The 21,085-nt window shown below is 35.3% G+C and overlaps 1 protein-coding gene across 2 annotated transcripts in view; it reads left to right on the forward strand.

The window, feature by feature from the left end:
- Positions 1–21,085, forward strand: part of KIDINS220 (kinase D interacting substrate 220) — an 83,145-nt gene that overhangs the window by 57,389 nt on the left and 4,671 nt on the right. The window contains exons 23-28 of one of the 2 annotated variants that reach the window (XM_072855088.1): positions 2,011–2,189; positions 3,566–3,792; positions 8,392–8,502; positions 16,022–16,168; positions 17,972–18,070; positions 19,225–19,473. In XM_072855088.1, coding sequence (XP_072711189.1) covers positions 2,011–2,189; positions 3,566–3,792; positions 8,392–8,502; positions 16,022–16,168; positions 17,972–18,070; positions 19,225–19,473 — 1,012 coding nt within the window. The remainder of the gene's footprint in view (positions 1–2,010; positions 2,190–3,565; positions 3,793–8,391; positions 8,503–16,021; positions 16,169–17,971; positions 18,071–19,224; positions 19,474–21,085) is intronic. The other variant, XM_072855089.1, reaches the window with a different exon arrangement.

The following is a 21,085-nucleotide window of genomic DNA, read 5'->3' on the forward strand; positions in this document are numbered from 1 at the left end:
TCAGAACCTTTGTTAGAGTAGGCTACACTTCCTTTTATGCTTTATATTTGTTACATTTTCCTATGTTGTAGAAGTAACATCTCACTGTGAATAAAGTTATTCGTAGGTACTGCTTATGACAGCACGGTATGGCAGTATCTTCCATCTGTTAGGTACGTGGTCCATTCAGATGTTTTCTGGTAAAATTTGTAAGAATTTGTTAATTCTACTTCTAGTATAGGGCAAGACTGTCCTAAAAGATCAGATTGAAAGATTAACACACAGTTAAAACACATTTTTAATACAAAAGAGTGGCACTTTAAGCCTCTAGCATTGATCCTCAATTCTTTTATTTCTTTTAACATTAAATGCTAAATATTCTGTGTAAATCTGCCACTGTTGTCTCTGGAATAATCCCATGGTACATAAAATTCTACTTTTTATGGAGGATCTACAAATAAAGATAAAAGAAGATTATTGCTTTTAAAAAGCTAACAAATTCTGAAATAAGGTAAGATCATTCAGCTAATGCTAGATTTAGTTCATTAGCTGTATTAAAAATACAATTCAGTTACAACCAGATTTTTTTTTTAAAGTGTTATGTTCCTTTCTCTTCATAGACACATGAGTGTGTATTTATTTAATGTAAGAGATTCTTGGCTGCACTTTGGTAGGTTACTGAGTGTACATGAGGGCTCCTTCCTCCCTTTCCATCCATGCATCAGTGCACTCCCTTCCCCCACGACAGCACTGGCAGTTGCCTTAGCTGCTTTAATTGTCCAGTAATCAGAGCAAACTCTTATGCTTTCTTTGTGCTATGCTAACTTCTTCTTTTTAGCAAGTTACAGCAGCTCACAGAGCAGTCAACATGTCTAGGCTAAGTCATCCCTTTTCATGGAACTGCGATCGTAATATGTCTTTGGGAAAGGCCATTAACTAGTGAGGTGCATCATTCATTTTATATTTATATAAAATCTTTTATTTTTATTTTCTCATAACTTTTTTCTATTTTTACTTTAAATACAACGTGGTTACTTCACTGGTATCCATATAGAGTGCTGTCACAGTCACTTTATAGTCATTACTATAATCATGTCAACCGTTCTCAGTGCGTTCTTTTCACTATTTCAATTTTTATTATACTGAGTGTGAGAAACATTTTTTCATTTTAGTAATCTTTAATTTGGATTATCTTCTCTCATTTGGTATCAGATGAGATACCAGTCATGATACTATGAGATGAGATGTCAAATAAGATACATCTATCTGACCCATCATGTCAGCCTCCATCACTTGCTTGCATTTGGTAGGAGCTTTTCATAAACTTCCACAAGGCTAACATTTAATCCTTCTCCTTGTTCCTTCCTAAAACTGTCCTTTATGCTAGTGCTTACAAAAAAAACCCCACCATTGCTTGACAATAGTTATAATGCATCAACAGTCCCTTATATTGATCATGTCTCACTGTTTTGTTGTTCTCTTCTGTTTGTGGCTTCTTGTCTTAGAAGGTGAATTACTTGAAAGCAGGCAGTTGTTTTTCCACTCTTTACCGTGAAGTCATGCACAGTTGGGTTTTGATCAATGTCTAAGATGCCTGACTGTTCCTGTTACAAGAAATGTTAGTTTAAAAATGAAATTTTTAACCATGGAATTTCTGATTGGGGTATCAGAATTTGAATGGATGTTTGAGGTTAATGTTGACAAATGTTAACTTCCTCTTACTTTGTATCTGATGTTACTGATCTATAAATTCCTGATCTGATTTTAGTCTTCTATATGGCTTCTTTGAGATTTCTCTGAAGCATACAATTAGATCGGATTACTTAGCAGTTTAAGATTTTTTGCATATTAGAAAATGTTAAATTGTTCTTTCTGCAGACAGTGCAGCTCCTTATGGGTTCTCTTCATTTTCCAGAGAACAGGGGGAATGGATGCAAGTGTACTAGTATTTCACCCTAGAATATCACTATGCAAATGGAAGTCATACTGTAATAAACATGGTTTATGATTTATCTAATTTTCTCCCCCCAGAATTTCAAAGAATATTCCTACAACTAAAGATGTTGAACCTTTACTTGAAATTGATGGAGATATACGGAACTTTGAAGTATTTTTATCTTCACGAACACCTGTTCTTGTTGCACGTGATGTAAGAACCTTTTTGCCGTGTACTGTAAACTTAGATCCCAAGCTACGAGAAATCATTGCAGGTGAGTATGCTTTCAAATAAATGGAAAATGGCAATTGTATTATTTATTTTCATTTTAGGTAGAGCTACTTTGCATCTTATGCTGCATCCTGATGTGTTCGTCAAATCAGACCTTCAGATTGTCTGATTTGACTTCAGTAACAGGCCATTCAGTTTCACTTAGTAGCTTTGCTGTACAGGCCAGATCATACTAGACTAAAGCTCTTTTGGAGGGGCGAATCCATTGTTCTTGATTTGAAGACTGCTTTAGCGGATGGAGGAAACGAATACACACAATGATATTTTAGTAGCAGAAATGCAAGTTGACTTCTAGATCTTTGTTAGCAATTTTGAGGAGCGTCAGTAAGATCCTGTAGAGCTGAAGGAAATGAAACAAAGTGGAACGTATCCATTTGATGTATACCCCACTAGATACCTGTGCAGTTGGTACCCATGAGTTACTTTTTAGTCTGCTATAGTATGATATTTAAATTCATCCTAGGGCAAGTGTTGTTTTTTGTGCAGTGGTTGTTAAGCAGTTATCTTTACTTGCTTGTAGTCTCAAAAAATGCAGTCAGGTTCAAGTATGTTCTGTTCTGCAAAAACACTCTGCTCAGCATTAAATGTTCTGACTGGTCACTGCTGCTGTGGATTGCTGTGATGCATGGTATGGCACTTCTTGTCCAGTCTTAGGGATTGCTGTTGGCTCTGGAGTAAGGTTAAGGCAACCTAACGTTTCCACCTGTTAAGAGATGCTAAAGCTTTGAAGAAAACCAGAACTTTAAATTTAAAATAGAATTCTTATGAGTCTTTGACATGACAGTCAGTATTCTAGATGGGAACTGAATTCAGGTATGAATAGTTCTCTTTGCCTGTCTTTTCTGTCGTGACACTTTTCTTCAGAACTCAGCTGGAATCCTTTTTGTTCTTACTTTTTTCCAACTTCCTTCTCTGCTCTTGACAGCTGCAGTGGGATAGCCTAACTTTGTTCACAAGCTCTGTCGCGTTAATCTCTTCAGAAGCAGTACGGGTCTGACTGTCACATCAGACGTGCTTACCATCAGAGATGTACTTGGAATGATGTATTCCTGCATTTCTTCCCATTTGGGTTGGGATTTGTAACTTGTTCTCTCTGAGAGAGAATGTTTAGAGGCATTTAATATGCTACGTAAATTTATGCAATAAATTGTCCTAACTCGCCTAAAGACTCCTGTGTATATGTGATCCTCAAGAGAAATCAACTGAATGCAGCTGAAAGTGAAATTTTACTTTCTACTTGATGAGTTCTGATTGGAGTTAAATACACAAAAATGTACTGTAATGAATTGGCAAACAAATCAAAACTTTTTCAAATATTTCAAGCAAAATCTCATTCTTTCTTACCTTTTTATTTTTCAGATGTTCGTGCTGCAAGAGATCAAATGAATATTGGGGGACTTCCTTATCCCACGTTGCCTTTACATGAGGCACCTGCTAGGGCAACATCTCTGTTCAGTCAACCTTCATCAGCTTGCTCTTCTACAACCTCCTTCAATGGACCTTTCAATAGCGGAGTTTTATCACCGCAACCTCATAGCAGTTACTATAGTGGTATGACAGGACCTCAGCATCCATTTTACAATCGGGTAAATAATCGAGAACCAATTAACATTCTTCTGATTTAATCTGGTAATATTGCAGATGTCATCTATAAAATATTAAAAGACCCATGCAAGTTTTATTTAGGAATCGAGAAAAGTCCAAAAGTTGGTAGATTTCACAGTAACGTTCAGTCACTGTAGTCTGGGGGAGAAATGTGGTAAATTGCATCAGAAAAACAAATTACACAAGGGAAAAAAAGGTAAAATAATTTTGAGACACTACTCACTTGTAGAATATTGCAGGGTTTTTTTTGTTTTTCTGGGGTAAACTGTGCTCAATCATTCACATACTTGCTCACAGACATTGGAAGGGATCCTGGCTTTTTCTTGGTGACTTTGGTTAAAACATACAGAAACTCAAGTGGGGAGCTACATCGCAAGCATGTATGTCTGTCTTCCCTTTTGTCTCTTTTTAAAGTTACTCTGGGATCTTTTCCCTAAACCGGTGTTGCACTAGTTTAAAGGAATTAACATAAACTGCAAAAAATCATAATTTTTTGAGCTATTTGTGGGCCTCAGGAAACATAGTCCTGGGCATGGCTCACTTGAAAATTGAATGAAATACTTTACTGTATAGTTGGATCGAGTCTAAACTTTCTATTTTTGTAGGATGTATTCAGTATTTTTAAACTTTATTTTTTACTTTTTTTTCTGCAGTACTATCAGGAAAAAAAAGTAGAAAGCTGATACAAGTCATAGCTTACTTCTATAGATAGGAAATGGCCTCAACTTTAAGTAGATTTGACTGTAGGTAAATGTTTAACCTAATAAGCTGGAAAGAAAATTGAGTTATTCCTAAATCAGTGTTTGTTAACCAAGGAAGAAAAGAGTATATGTAGCACAGAACTTTAAGTTATCTGTTCTCAAATTATTCTTATATACCCTCAATACAGTGACAATATACTGTTTTGTTGAAAATAACTTAAAATGACATACACTTTCTAGTAGTCCATCACTGATAAATGCTTGTCACATGAATCTTCATGCTGATACTAGCTCAGCTTTGTTAAAGGAGGTGTTTAATTGGAAGCCCTGTTTTTGTGTCTGTGTTACTGTACATGACAAGGTTTAAAGTATGGGGTGATACACAGTTGAAACTTGTATGGGTTTTTTGGGCTCCAATAAGCATTACAAAAGCAATTATTGGTGAGTTATAAGCTGTTCTTACCGTCAAGTTTATTTGTTCATTTGTATTAAGTGCATACACAGGCTTACAGGCATGCTTACTTTTTTGCCTGCTGAAGACTAAAATACTTCTGTTTTGGCCTTTCTGTCTGGAATTTTATACTGCCCTTCTAAGGTATAATTGGTTTTAGTGTTTCACACTTTCAAATGTTGACAAAGAGCTATATTCATTACTTTGGAGTCATAAAGGTACTGTCGTGAACACTGCGTACTGAGATAAGTGATGAGAACCTTATAATAGTAGAAAATTTAGACTGGAAGGCTGTTTCCTTCAGTGTTTTCAATCATATTTAAATTCTCAGGTTTTTGTAACAATGGTGATTAAAAAAAGAACAGCAACTGAAGAATAGGCTCTCCCCGGTAGAAGTTTCTGAGAGAGGTCTTGGATACCTGTATGACACAACACAATGGGTTCAAATGCTTCTGTGGAAATGCCTGAATTTCATGCAAAAATGCCCTAAGTTCTGGGGATAGATGCCTTATTCTGACCAGTAAATGCTTCCTGTCCTGTTGTCTTTAAGCATTCATGTGTGCTTAAGAAAAAAGCCTTTGAGCTGTTGTGGGAAAAAACTCGGTTTGTTTATTTTTAGGAAATAGAATTTTTTTATTCTGTATGTTTCTGCTTTGTTCTTTAGATTCTCCTGTGTTATGGACCTCGAACTTCCAGTGACATAATCTATTCATTTTTGGTTTAAAACCGCATTGTCCCTCTGTATAGCCATAAAGGAAAGATTATAGTCCCATTTAGCAGCTCTTCAACTTAGCACTTTGGCTCTCAGTGTAGGACTGTGCTGGACGTGTACATTTTATCACTGTCTAATGGCCTGGCTACAAGCTGGATTCAAGTTCAGCTTCTCAAAATCACTGCTATCATGGATCACTGTGGAGATCGTTTTTCTTATGGGGAAGGTCAGAGTAGTAGGCAAGTCTAATTGGGATTTCCTGGGTGGGAACTAGAAATTATGATATGTGGAGACTTTTTTTTTTTCCAAAGAGGAGCACATTTTTTTATATCTTGGAAAAATAATAAACACCACAGTTATGCTTTATAGGCTATCTGCAAACTTGGAGAACAGCTCTACACTGGTTTATGCCCAACATGTATTTATATTGATCGCATGTTTTCATGATATCTGTATTATCGTACTTCAAATGAAGATTGAGTCTGTAGAGTTCAAGCCTGTAATGGAGAATTAATCCCACGGTTGGGAGGCAGCGGAGTAGCTGAAGTAGGCTCTAGGCATAATTAGAAATTGGGAAAGAATTGTGGTATAATTGCCTTATTGGACAAATTTTTTTCATCGCTTTGTAGTTTGATGACTCACAGCCAACAAACAGGTGCTCACTCTGTGTTTCAGAGGATAGTCTTTGCAGTGAGAGCTAGGCACTGGAATGCAGTATTATCATTAAGCATTTCATGCTTGGAGGTTTTCCACATAGTTTAGGCTGTTAGTGGAAAACTGAGGCATTTAATTATTCTAGAAATAACGTGAACTTTTTTTGAAGAGAGTTTCATTTCCAGAAAATACCATAGAATCTGTGCCTTATGACAGTAAAAGAGTTTTAAATCAGTGAATTTTCTGAGTCATCCTATAGTAACCAATAGATGTCAGGCAAAGGCTAGGTATTGGTTCTCCTACCTGTTTAAAACAAAGAAAACAAAATATCATGCCACTTAATATGTTGGAAGAGCATATGACCTTTTGTGGTAATCATGTGAAAGAGTGTGCAAAGACTACCTCTAGCAGCTACGAATATGGAACTATTTGTATTTTCCAGAAATTACTCAAAGTTGTAGCATATGCCATCTAAGTAGTTGATGTATGCAGGAATTAAATTTTAATTTCTCAGTTCATTTACAGCTGCTTCTGAATGCACAGTTTTTTTAGCCCTTATAGACAAATCCAAAGTGGAATACTTCAACAAATGTTACTCCTCCCTCATATATTGGCCATCAATTCATAAAATTACTTACTCTATGCTGACTTTGGTGCAGTAGACTACTCAGAATCTTGTCATGTGCAGAAACACAAACCAAATAGTATGTTCTGTTTTGTTAAATAGCTGGGTAATACAATTTTTTAAATGTTATGTATAGAAACAACAGGAATCTGTAATACAGCCATTATTTTGAGATTTCGTTGTATTTTTTTTAAGAACTGGGTAATGAATTGAAAACAGTGAGCACTGTAATTCTGCTTTCCTAAAGTCTAAAGGGTCTGTTGCTTTCCATTACATTGCCTTAAAAGAGAATTGATAAGGAGTTGGAAATCTTTATTTCAAAACTTAACTCAAATTCACAGTTATGTCAAAACAAAATTTCACAATATTGGAAAAGCAGTTTGTACTTTGTAACTGCATTACCAGTTGTAAGGTTCATAACTCTTAAATGCACGCTCGTGCATACACACACACACAGCAGTTTTGTTGCATGCCAGTGGGTAGAATGTGAATTTCAGGGAACATGTTTTTACAGTTGATTTTAAAACTTGAAAGATTGGAGCATATGGAGTCCTCTGTTGGAATTATATTTGTAATTTTGAAATCTCTGTATCTTCTAGAAGTTACTTTATTAAAAGCCTGAGTTCTCATTTGGACCCTTTACACTGATGTGCTGATAAGACTTTTGGAAACTTGGATAGTGTTTATTTTCTTGAAATTTGTTAGTAAAAAGGGATAAAAAGGAACCTGGTTATAAAAATAATGATTACAGTTAACTGATATTTGTGGAGGGGGAAAAAAAGTATTTCTATTTTTAAAAAATGTTTCTGATATTTGTTTTATGGTAATTAACATTGTCCTTTAAAGTGGTATTTGTATTGAACAACGTGCATTGACGTATTTCCAACAAAACAAAGCTCAAATATTGTCTGCTATAGAAATCTATTCATAGATTTATAAAATCTACTATTTGTGGAAGCCTTCAGATTGGTTACCACAAATATGGGAAGTTCTAGTGATGCTGTTATGCATCACATTTTTTTCTTTCGGTGCAGTTGTCTTCAGTATTATGAAACATTGTAAGTTTTACTGAGCATCTGATTTTGGGTTTAGCAGGTCTGAGAGAGTGAAATTATCAGAATTATCCTTAAATAATCCTTTTCCCATACTCAGAACAGATGTTAGAGTGTAGCTACCAAAACCGCTCCAACTCTGTTCCTTCAGAATACCATGCCAGAGCACCCATTGGTGCTGAGGGATTTTGAAGAACTCACTCCAGAGCTTTTGACTGAATTCTGTTCAATGCAAAAAGTAAAGAAAGCTATTAGTAATTGCTATTTTTCACTTTACTAAACTCAACTAGAGGATGTGTTTTGTTGAAATAAGTTTTATTTTATTATTACATTTTGATTTGTGTAATTGTTTGTCCCTTTTTTGTTACATTTTTTTTTTCCATAGCCATTCTTTGCCCCATACCTTTACATGCCAAGGTATTACCCTGGCAGTTCTCATCTCATCTCACGTCCACCACTAAAAACGAGTTTGTCCAGAGATCAGAACAATGGCCTAGTAAGTATTTTGAAGGATAATTCAAATACTAACCTAGACAATAAATATAGTGAGTAATGAAAATGAAGGTTATTAATGATGATTCATTATTAGACAAGTACAAGCTCTATACTACAAATAGTTTAAGCAAAGGTGTTATTAACATGTAATGTAAAATGTATTTTGTTTTACTTTAGAAATTACTTAGAGAGGAAAACCAATTCTAACATCTAGGTATCAAGATTAGAGGAGTATAACCTGTAATATTGGCAGGAAAATATTTTAATGAAAATGCCAACTGCATTACAGTAAAGAAATTGATACAGTGTAATACTGTAAGAAAAAGGGTGCTACTTGTAAATTTATATTCAAATTTTATAAGGTAAAATTACATCCTTTAATGTTGTAGAGAAGACTAGAAATTGGAAGGCCAAAGTAAAAAGTTAAAAGGAATGTTTTAAATATTTAAGTAAAACAAAATACATTTTATCTTAAGTATGCATCAGTTGTAGCTTGGTTTTGTAACTACATATAATTCAACATTATTGACCCATTGAAAAGGAAAAATGAGCAGACTTTTCTAGCTTCCTATAGAATAATAAAATTCCTATTTAACAGTATTTATTTTACTCACAGATGGCTGTTCAAACAGAAATAAGAACTGAGAACTAAGGAAAGCTAAAAAAGTAAAAGCCTCACTTGTCAATCAGTTTATTTCTAGGATATTGATACAATGAGCAAAGCTATTAAAAGGTGGTAAAATCTTTAATCACTTAAGGAAAACAAATGTGTTTCTGTTGAATTATGTATTATTATGAGATCATTCTCATTCACTGTTTGCTTCATATTTTTTGTTGAGCCCTTGATCATTTTACCCAAACCATAATATTTTGTTGTTGTTAGGATGTTATCAAGGAGGATGCTGCTGAGGGGCTTCCTTCACCCACAGACCCCTCAATGGTAAATGAGTAGTCATGTGGTGTGGAAATTTTAGCATCTCATTGCTTTTTCAGCAGTAATGAGTCTGCATTAATCATAACTGCAGTTCACTAACACTGCATCAGTGGCTTTGGTGGGCAAATAGAGTAGTTGAAAACTAATGTAGTTCGTGAATGGATTTAAGAGCTAATATTTCACTTATAAGATGTATTATATTTTTCCCCAGTAGTTTTCCCCTTGCCTTTCTCAGTAGCTATGGTGAGCTTTCAGTAAAAAGAGTGTTGTGGTAGCTAAACAGAGTGAAGAATGACAGCTGGTCATTTGGTGCTTAGATTTTAGAATGAAGTAACTGTGGTTTTTGTGCTTTAGTCAGCTCTGTCACCTGATCCATACTTCTTTAGTTGGTGACATAAAGCTATTCCAGTTAACACAGTATAAAGCAACTTCTGATGGAAATTAAAAAAAAAATAAAAAAAAAATTGCTGGTCATAAGCTTATTCTTGAGTCAGAATGCTAACATCTACCTTTTCCGTGACTTGTTGTTTTATCCTAAGTATTCACACAAAGATGTCTTTTTTATGGGTATCTGTTTTAAATGTAAGTGTGGGAATCGATGGAAAATCATTATTTATTACCAAAGCAAAGAGGTTAATATGATTGTTGTCATTCTTTTAATACTTGCTGCCAATAGCTGTTGGCAACAGTTATGGTTTGATCTCGGTTATTTTTTCTTCTAGTAAATAATTGCAAAAATGTCTTTCCATTGTCGTGCAATGAAGGAAAACCTGCACAGATTCCAGAACTGTATTTAACTGCACGTAACCTTCACTTGAGCACCCATGTATGAGCAACACAATGAAAAATGTACCCTAAAGTTCTCTTCCAGGTCGTTAGCTACCTTGTGTGAAGGGATGACTTTGGAGTAAGTTTTTCTGGTAGTATATTTTTGGAGATGCTGATGCCTTCCCTGTGTTTGATTCCTTATCTCAGTATCCCATTCTCTTCCCAGTCCTTTGCAGCTTGTCAGTGCAAGGAGAAAAAGTAAGAACTTTTGCAAAAGTAGTAGAATGATGGCTGAAGTATGTGTGTATCTCTGAGTGTGAGAACGGACACAGGACTGGAAAAGTGGGGTTTAGTCTCAGGGCAAAGTAGTGAATGAGCTCCAGCAGCAGACCTGGACCAGGTTGCTCTTCTGCTTGCTGCTCTGAGTGTCTACATTAAGCACACATAGGCTGCAGTTTCAACCAGCAATTTAAAAGACTCGTGTAAGTTATGTAGTGTATTGGCTGTAGGTAAGAAAATACAGGAGTTAGAACATTAAAAGGAAACTTTGTTTGAAATAACGATAATGGAGGATTTTCTTAGATCTATTTTTGAGTTTAATTTATACTACTGTGAATCTGTGTAGTACAGATTTTCTAAGATTTAGCAATATTTAACCTACAGTGTAAATCTAAAATTTTGAATTTTTTAAAATCTCCTGGGTAGTTTGCAAGAGTGTTGTTAGTCAGGGTATGGTAATTAGACTAGACTAGACTAGACTAGACTATTTCAGTTGAAAGGGACCTACAACAATCATCTAGTCCAACTGCCTGAGCAATTCAGGGCTGACCAACTTAAAGCAAGTTGTTAAGGGCCTTGTCCAAATGCCTCTTAAACACTGACAGGCTTGGGGCATCGACCACCTCTCGAGGAACCCTGTTCAGTGTTTGACCACCCTCTCAGTAAAGAAGAGCCTGACAGGATACCTCATCAGGTTTAATCTATTCTAAAAACACTTCTTTTGTCGACTTTATTGAAATTTGTTTGAAAGGAAACAACATTGTACTTGGTTTAGGTACTGCAATTATCCAGAGGTGATGGGTACAATAATTTCATCCAGCTATTTAGGTAGCTCTTTAATTGATGGGTCATTGCCACTACATAAATGATACAGCTTTTACTTACTAAATGGATTGGTGCATGCAATGAAATAAACCAAAAAACTGTACAAAGTAGTTAATGAACACCAAGATGCGTAACTGGTTTGATGATTGAAAACAAGAGGAGCGTGTAGAATCAAAATTGTCTTTCATGCAAATCTGGCAAGGATCCAGAAATGTTGCAATTTTACATCTGTGTAAAATAGAGCATAATCATTCTTTTGAATGTTCTAAGTCTTACAGGGCAAAAAAACAGTTTCTTCAGGAGTATCACTTTTTTTACACAGATCATCACTGCTACTCATTGCATGAGTTGGCAGAGCTGTGTTGAGGATGTTACGTGATCTAGTTAAGACCCTGCCGTTGTTGTGAGTCTGACACTGGAGTTGACAGAGTTCTGAAATTTTAGATGCTAATCATTAGTCTTGTAAAATAAAGTCTTATAAGTCTAGGTTAGCTTAGTGGAAATCAGAAATATTTTGAGAGTAGTCATCCTGTATCAATAGGTTGACTTCTGTGACCTTTTATATTTAGATTCTGTTGCTGATGATGAAACTTGTCTATCTCAGACTAGTTTACTGTTCTTTACTGAATAGATCAAAACATAGATCTCAAACTGGTAAGTTTAGCAATACCATCTATGTAGTTGTATCAACATGAAGGTGTATTGCAAATTTTAGTGTATCAGCTTAAATCACTAATGAAAATGGGCTTGACATCAGACGTCAACCTTTGCACATCTGTGATGGAGCTAATGTGTTTCTGCTGCCTTTACTATACAAATAGTTATTTCCGACAGGAACTGGAAGAACTTCTAGGGTGCTCTTCTGATGACTTTATCATTGGATTGTAGTGTTACCAATATCTGTTCATAGTATCCCCTATTATGTTAGAAATCAAACTAGCATTTGCAGTGGTTATCTGTCATAAACTTGTGTGCTTTAGTTTGCATTGTTAATTATGACTTGTTAGGATGCAGCTTGTTGCAATATAATTACTTTGTTTAAATAATTTTTTCATACTGCATTGAATATATAATACCTTAAGTGTAGTATGTGTGCTTAGAATGAGAACTAACATGGCCCAGAGCATGTAGTGTAGATAAACATACAATACTCATTAAGAAACTGGAAGTGCTTTTCAAAAGTTTGCGCATGAATGAAAGTGTGTGGCATGGGAGTTTTCTTATATGGATTTTCCAGGTGCTTTTGTATAGCATTTTTGTGCTTTGAATATTTGTTCTTAAAAGAAGTACCTTTTCAGTTCTGGGGGGGGTGGTGGTTTGCTTTTTTTGGGGGGTGGGGGATGTGTGTGCTTAGATACAAGGTTTCAAAGTTATTTGAGATACACTGGTGGTATAATGTGATCTTGACAGGGCAGGAGAATGTTTGGTTAAAAGCAGGATTTTCCATCAGAAGCGTAAAACTTTTATGCGAACAAAATACAGCACGTGTCGCTTTTTTACAAGTGCAAAACAGAGTAGTCTGTTCATAGGAAAATAGTATTTGTATAGCATGTACTAAATGTATATTCTGAAGGTCTATCTTAAAAGTTTAATCACATTATGAAAATATCCTGTTTCTGTCCTAACACTGATTTCCTCTGTATACTTCAAAGCATGTCATCTGTATGTTCAACCTTTCTGATGTAGCTTTAAGCTCTTGTTTCTTTTCATTCTGTTTTGTCCTTTTCTCAAAGCCGTGTAAGTCTGGGTTAAACAAAAACAGACAGGTACAGCCACTTTCTGTGAGTTATCATTCACTTATTTCAGAAGCTATCATACTGGCGCTTCATGCTGGGCTGTCTGTAAACTAATGCTCATTACTAGCCTTGAGGTTTGTTTTGACAAGCTGCTTTTAGCTTTTGCATGGCAAATACTTTTCAGACTAATGTTCTCCAAGCATCTCTAACAAAACCACTAATGCTGAAAAATGTGTCAGTTTAAGTACAGTTTTGATTCTCTTACATGATGACAGTATCCCTAAAGCTTTTACATTATTTATTCTTTGGAGAGTGCTTTTTATAAAGAGTGATTTGGATTAATGTGCATCTATTTCAAACAGTTCACACTTTAACAAAAATAGTCTAAATATTTTAGTGCTTTTCTGTATTTTTTTAATACACAGAAAGAAGAGTTTCTAAACTAACTCAATGCATGCAGAAAGAATGACTTGTTCTTGGTTGTTAAAAAAATATTTTGATCTGAAGGAGAACTGTTAAATTAGAAGTGTTTAAAACTTTTCTTCATTTATTTGTAGATATGTGATAGATAATGTATTTAATAGATTCAGAGAACAAAAGCAATTGCTTACACACATTGCTTAGGGATCATTTATTTTCGTAGTGCCACAATGTAATTTTGGCTATGATGGTTTCTTTGATTTTTAGTTGATAAGCTTTCTTTCAAAAAATAATTAAGATTTGAATTAACTTAATACCTTTTCTTTACTGATGTATTATCTAACTCATAACAGTAGTAAATAGTGTGTTTATGGGGAAATAATAGACACAACTGGTATTCTGAAGAAAACCTCAAAGTGATTTTTTTAAAGAGGAAAAATAGAGATGTACATAAAAGAAGTATATGACAAATAGTTTATGAATGAAGCTTCTTCCTGTCATCTTCATCAGTTTGATGGTTGGCTTATATCCTTAACATGATAAAGACTTTAGCTGCGCTAAAAATCAGGCTAGATTAAGACCTAGATTTCCTCCTTTAGATGCCTAATATAACTAATTAGATATTGTAGGCACCTAATTAGGGAGACATTGCAGAATCTGAAAAGTAACTGTCTTGTCCTCAGAAGGAATACCAAGCCCCTAACTTAGGTGCCTAGACTGTAGTGGAATTATAATGCTTAATTTTTATGCAATAATTTAGGTAGACTACCTGTCCAGAAAAGGGGGTGTATCTTTTGTTTGTTTAGTGTCCAGTTGACATCACATTAAAAAAATATAAATGGTCAAAGGAACAAAGATTAGTGCCCCAGCTCTGTTTTCAGGCAAGTGTGTGAACTGCTAGGCTTAGATTCCCCACAACCTCCTGTAGTGTTCTTGAGTGAAGTTGATAGTTTGCCAGTTTTAAGTCCATTTCAAGCATATCTGGCAGAGAACTTCGGGGGAGTTACATGTAATAGCATCTAAACTTTGAAACTCAGAGTAGCTTATGTGGGGAGCTTGCCTACCTCCCCAGAGTAGAATATCTCTGATAACAATAAGTTAGAAATAACTCTGAGGTGAAATGGTAGTAGATAATGGGTTTTTGGATTGCTGCCTTGGAATTAATAGTTGAATAAATTCTTCTTAAATATCCTGGTTTAGATAATTCAGATATGGTTAATGCCATTCTGTGTGATAATCTTTGGTTTTCATAAGCAATATATTTGGATCTATTAATTAATATTAATTCTGACAGATTAAATAACTTCAAAGTAATTAAATAAAAATAGAAAAAAGTATTGCGACTATAAAAACAGTCTTCATTGCTAATTTGAGGAAGAGTCAAACTTGATTAACTTAACTCTGGATAGTCAAAATGCACTTTAACATCCCAGGGTTTACGCATGTGATGATGAGCTCTGAAGCTTTAGAAGCTCTTTTGCATCCTCCCAAAATGAGCTTTGTTTGGTGCATGGTCTACAGTGCTGAAACCAAAACTTCACATTCAGAAAAAGGGGAGAGTGCAACCTCCTGCCCAGGAGGAGGGCGTGCAAGTATTTCATAGCTGATAGAACTGGTTCTGATTTTGCTTTTAGGAATTTGGAATCAGTAGCGTAACTGTTTAGAGCTTTGCACTTTGCTCCTACTTAATGCACATGTCCCCATCCAGGGAGAACGTGGGTTCTTTTGAGAACATACTGTCTTAGTATACTGACTACCTGCAAATGCATTTGTTTTGGTTTTCCATGCTTTCTTTGAAATTCCCAGAAGCTGGTGACATTAACAGGACAACTTCTATGTTACAGATCTGAGTTGTGAATGTTTCTACCTAAATCTTGCCAAAGTTTGAGGTATATAAAGCATTCTCATAGTATCTTGGAGGGCAGTGGCAGTGCTGCTCTGTGTTTCTGTACTGTGGTACACAGCCTCTTGGCTTACCTTGCATAAATGGAGCTGAAGGAACCTCTGGAAAATGGACAGGTGTTGCTAAAATTACCCAATGAATCCAAGTAATTGAGGAGTTATGTTTTAGGTCATCTTTGTCTGATACTACTGATACTAGGAGATTTTAAGACAGGAAAATCTAAGTTGTGTCTGCATTATTAAAAAAAAAAAACAAAAACAAAAAACAAAAACAAAACCAACCAAACCCAAAACCAAACTAACTACTAAAATCAGGGGGAAACTGAGTAATGGTGCATTTGAAATTGATTAACCCTTACTTAATATTTCTGATTTTTATGTTGCTTTTCTTAAATAACATTATTTAAGAGAGTTATCATCTCACACAGGCAGGACTCAAGATGCTGTGTTTTTTCTCATATAAATACCTATAATAAACATTTCCCAATATATAGATATTCTGATAGTAATTAAAAATGCCTGTGCATTCTTATTCTCATCTCTTAATTTTAAAATGTAGTTGAACACAGCTTGATTTGAGTTAGCGTATAGTGTAAAATCTGGGTGTACTGAGTATTTGAACAAATCTTATGTGCACGTTTTCTCACTTCTTACAGGGAGCAGGAGGAGGGACAGGATCGACCGCAGGAGTATCACATGTGTCTCTGAGCACAATGAGTGTGGAAGCTGTGTGTGAGAAGCTAAAGCAGATAGATGGTCTGGACCAGAGCATGCTACCTCAGTACTCTGCAACTATAAGAAAGGTATCAGCTGAATTTCATTCATGTATTTAGTACCTAAACATGGAGATACACAAGGAAAAGGAATTATTTAGTTGCCTCTTTTCTTGAAAACGTGTATTGAAACATAGCAAATGTCAAAGCAACATCCTGACTTCTATGCATGCTAAGTTTGGAGGACATTTTAATATAAGCATATATTTTTCGGAGAAAATGCTGTCTCTCAAAAAGGAAAAAAGACTCAGAAATATAAATGCTGATGAGACTGGTTATTTTGAGAAAAGAAGCAAGAAAAACATTTTTGAAATTGCTATCTGTAGATAAATAGGGTTGCAAATGTGTTCTATATCCAGGTAGCAACATCCCTTTTTTTTCACCCTGAGAAATTGGCACATCTCTTCCATTGTAAATGAGTGGTGAAGATAGTTCCATTTCTTTCTTATCACATTCCACATCTATTTGCTTCAGAAAAAGGATGCTGTACATTTTCCTGTTACTGCTCTTTTCTCTGAGACATTAGCACAGAATCATTTTTGTCTTTATTACTTTATTTCACTGTTCTGTGTACTCCCTTTACAAAGAAAGAAGGGAAAAATATGAAGGTTGCCATTAGTGAATGTTTCTGCTGAGCTCGCTTTGTCCCGGTACTACCGGGACTACCATATCTTAAAAAACATAGGGAGGATGTTGATTCAAGGATTAAGAGACAGGTTTATCATAGGAGGCTTCAGCGATGTTGCTTAAAGCAAGAAGTAGGATGTCAGATTGCAGCGCATTAAGTGTAGCTGCAAAAAATTCCAGTTGCTTCAGTGGCTCTAGAGTGCTAAAAGAATGTGCTCATCAGTTATCTCTAATGAGATTCCTCTTATTTATATTCTTGCATTTCTTACTACAAGTGATATCATGTAAAAAGGAAGAATGAAAATGACTGAGCCTGGTCTTTTTCCTGGTTTGATTAAGACCATCTGCTGGGATATGGGAACAAAACCACTGAGATCCCTCAGACTGAGCAGAGCTCTCAACTTGGGTCTTCCATTTTGTGGCTACTCTCCTAAGACATAGTTCCTCTCTTACTTTACTTCCATCCACTTGATACATGGTATAAAGAGAAATACCTCTCATGGTTGTGTAATGAAAATGGTTCTGTATTGAATTTGGTGCTGTTGGAAGTTAAGCACTATATAAACATTCCTAACATAAGGAATCACCTTCCTGGAATATAGATGGTGTTTAGGCACTTCTGTGTTGATCTCTGAATGATGATGCAAATTAGAAAGAGGTCTAGTCTTCTGTCCCTGGGTATTTCTGATCATGGGAGGAATGCAAGCCTGTATTTATGCAGGGAGGGAACTTGGTGGAGGTAGTACTTGATCTTAGATGCCTCAAGCCAGGGGTCAGATGATGCCTGGGACTTAATTGTCTGATTATCTTCAGATACTTGGGCGTCTGCAGTCCGTTTGTGTTCTGAGTCTGAGAAATCTAGGCAGATGAATGTGGTTTATTGTCTGTGAAATTTTCAGCCACTGATGTGTTGTTCCCTTATGTCTGTTTATAGAATACAGTCATATTGCCTTTCATATACACATTTTTGGTGGGTTTAATATTTTCATTTTTTTTCATGACACATAGGTTCTTCTTGTCCATCAGCAATCATCAATAAATAACCTTTTATAAAAACACGCGTTTATTATATAGGATTGGACTTAAGAGTGATGTTGGGGAATTTAACTAGCAGGCCCCATCAATTTTAATTACCTTTTTAGTCTGTTACTGCCACGCTGTAAGTCTTGTATTGGTAATTTACATTATTTAGTTTTATTGCTTTAGGCAAATATAAATGGCCGTGTCTTGGCTCAGTGCAACATTGATGAACTGAAAAAAGAAATGAATATGAATTTTGGTGACTGGCACCTGTTCAGGAGCATGGTAAGACTTTCTCTTCAGTATTCAGGTCATCATAAATTAGTCTTTTTCATTATGAACCTTATAGTTTGTTTCTTTCCTGTTGCTTTCTTGTTATCATCATCTTGAAGATGATAAGTATCGTCTTAAAACATGCGTGCATTTATTATTTTGTTACTTTGTCTTTTTGTCTTGAGCACTTTAATGAAGAACTGGTTGCCTATGGATTTGCATCTTAATTGATTGTGAACTCTGAAGTTTTGCCTCCTCTTTTTGTAAGATCTGTTTTTCCTGTATGGGTTCCCTTTTCCCTTTTTAAATTTGCCTATTTTAATGAAATTGTCAGAACTTAATTCTCTTTGAAGCCTCTGTCCTTCTGTTAAAAGTTAGTCAGGGAGTTCAAAGTGTATTAGTGCGAGGAAGTGGACAGCCGGGCTGTTAGAGATGCATGGCACACAATTGCATAAGCATAACTTTTAAGGAAACTTAAGCTAAAAATCAAGCCAATGAGATAAATGTACAATATTCAATTAACACATACTTGTATAATGTGACAATGCTGCATTGCATGCTACTATTGAAACATATATATAGATATCTAATTTCCCCCATTTGCCTCCTCCTGGTTTGAGAGTAAATGACAGTTTTGCAGTGAAGGTTATGCATCACAGAGAACTGTGTTTTCTCTTAAGTATTTTTAGTACGTTGCCAGTTTTCTTTCTGAAAATAACAGTAAGTCTCTCAACTGCTAAATTAGTCTTGAAAACACTGAGAATTACAAAATGAGATTTATTGTTAGATTCAGGTTGATTAAGCTATAAAACAAAAGCGTTTGGTTTTGCTTCTAAATTTGTAATTTATCACTTACCTAGTTCAAGAAGAATTTAAGTGTTTTATGGCATATGAGTTCTTTTAAGGGTCTGAGCAGTAATAAGAATAATTTGTAAATACAAAAAATTCTTAAATATTAAAATGTGATTTGCAGTAAAGACAATGAATGCACTAGATCTGTGAACAGATTTTTCTTCATACTTTTCCACAATCACAACCACATATGCAAGTACGCTTTTACAGTTGCTAATTCCTTGTTCCTATTTTTAATAGTTCTTCTTTAAGAATTTTGAGAACCTCTTCTATTTATATAATTACATTTATACTGTCTCTTTTTGTGTGTTAAGATACTTGAAATGAGAAATTCAGAAAATCAAGCTGTTCAGGAAGATCCTCGTGGAACAACTGAGCATGTTACTGCTGCGATTCCTCATAGTGAACTTACTCGTCGTCCTGGGCATAACACTGAGTTGCCTCACACTGAGCTTACAGGTCTTTCTGGTCAAGCTCCCTACACACTTAACTTCAGCTTTGAAGAACTCAACACAATTGGTCTTGATGAAGCTCCTCCACGCCATAGTAACTTAAGTTGGCAGGTATTTAATAGAGAAATGTATTCTGCTTGCTTACCTGTATGGTAAAGTGTTTTTTCCATTCTTGGATACAGACAGGTCAAGAAATAAGTCTACTGTGACAGTTCCGGTACTTTCAGTTCTCAGTCTTGGCAAAGACCAGTTTTGCAGAGATGTAAACTCTAGGCACGCTCTCTGAGTCCAAGTCTTTAGTCTTTACCATCTGAAAACTATTTATCTGTTCCAGTAATCATTCTTCAAGAGAAAATCAAAGCTATCATGCTTTTCTCATCTAGCTTAGGGCAGCATCCTGCAAGATTTCTGTTTATCATAGTATTCAGACTTTGTGTATGAAATATTTAGCTATGTGCTTAGGCAGATGTTATGCTATTCAAAAGATTACAGATACATTTATTAGTTGGGTTTTTTTTAAACAGACAACTACAGACCCTTGTCCTGACAATGCATAATCTATTCATAGACCCCAGAACTGACATCCTTCTCTAACTATGGTTTCTGCCATAGCTTATGGTCAATTTTCCTCTGTATCTTACAAAATCACCCAAAGTGTGTGATTTGCTTTTGTCCTTTTTAAGAAATAAGACAAATCAGTTGGTATCTAAATAGTGATTAGAATTAAAATACAAAACAAAACCCCAAACCCAAACATTTAGCAGCTTTTTCATCTCTGGAAGTCTAAATTAGAAAATCTTTAAGGTGCATCAAAATAGGAAGACACCCCAAATTACTAGCTATAGATGATATTTTTAATATTCAAAGTTGTCACAGAAAAGAGGTTTGGGATACATATCCCAGAGACAGATTTCTATCCCAGATACTTCTGTGTGTGCGTGTGCACTTGTGTGTGTTTGTAGGATCCTGATTACCCTTACTGCCTATTTCCAGCAACGGAATATCAGTGTATGTTTTTCCAGACCAAAGTGGTATGCCTCACAGTTGTTACACTGTTTTTGTGTCAAAAGCACAGAAAGACATACAAGAAAATCTTTTTTTAAAAACTCTTTAAAATGCAAGTTTAAATAAATAGTGCTTCTGATGCCCATATAGTTATCTGAAGTTGAATCAAAAGAATGAGAAAAGTAGTTTGTCTTAAGAAAACATTAGAATTTGCCTGTTGGAGTTTTTAAAGTCAATACTGATTAAAAAAGAATATTGCTGCTTCTCTGTCAAAAGAAGGAGTATTACTGGAAATGCACAACAAAATCAAATATTTCTCTTTTTGGTGAGGAACCATAGCTGCTGTGAGTGTGGATAAATAGTGAATATGCATAAATAATCAAGTATTAATATTTCTGAGATTCTTGCATTTTGCTTTAGGAATTGCTTAGGAGTCATGGCAGATAGAAGTCATTTAAACACCATTTTCCTTTAGATAATCATGTTTAGCTGTTGCTCAGTATTCTAGTGTATATACAACATTATTGATCTTATGAAAAGCTGTCAGTAATACTTGTTTAGTAATGTAGAGGGAATAATGGAATGGTAACCTGCAGATCTCGTGTATGTTGCTTGCTGGGGGGATTATGAGCATCTTCTCAGAAGGAAAGAAACATGTTGGTTTGCATTGCATTCCAGTACAGAACAAGAAAAAGGAAAAGATGATGAACAGAAACAA

The sequence above is a fragment of the Ciconia boyciana genome, chromosome 3, assembly GCF_034638445.1.
Source record: "Ciconia boyciana chromosome 3, ASM3463844v1, whole genome shotgun sequence".
Taxonomy (NCBI): domain Eukaryota; kingdom Metazoa; phylum Chordata; class Aves; order Ciconiiformes; family Ciconiidae; genus Ciconia; species Ciconia boyciana.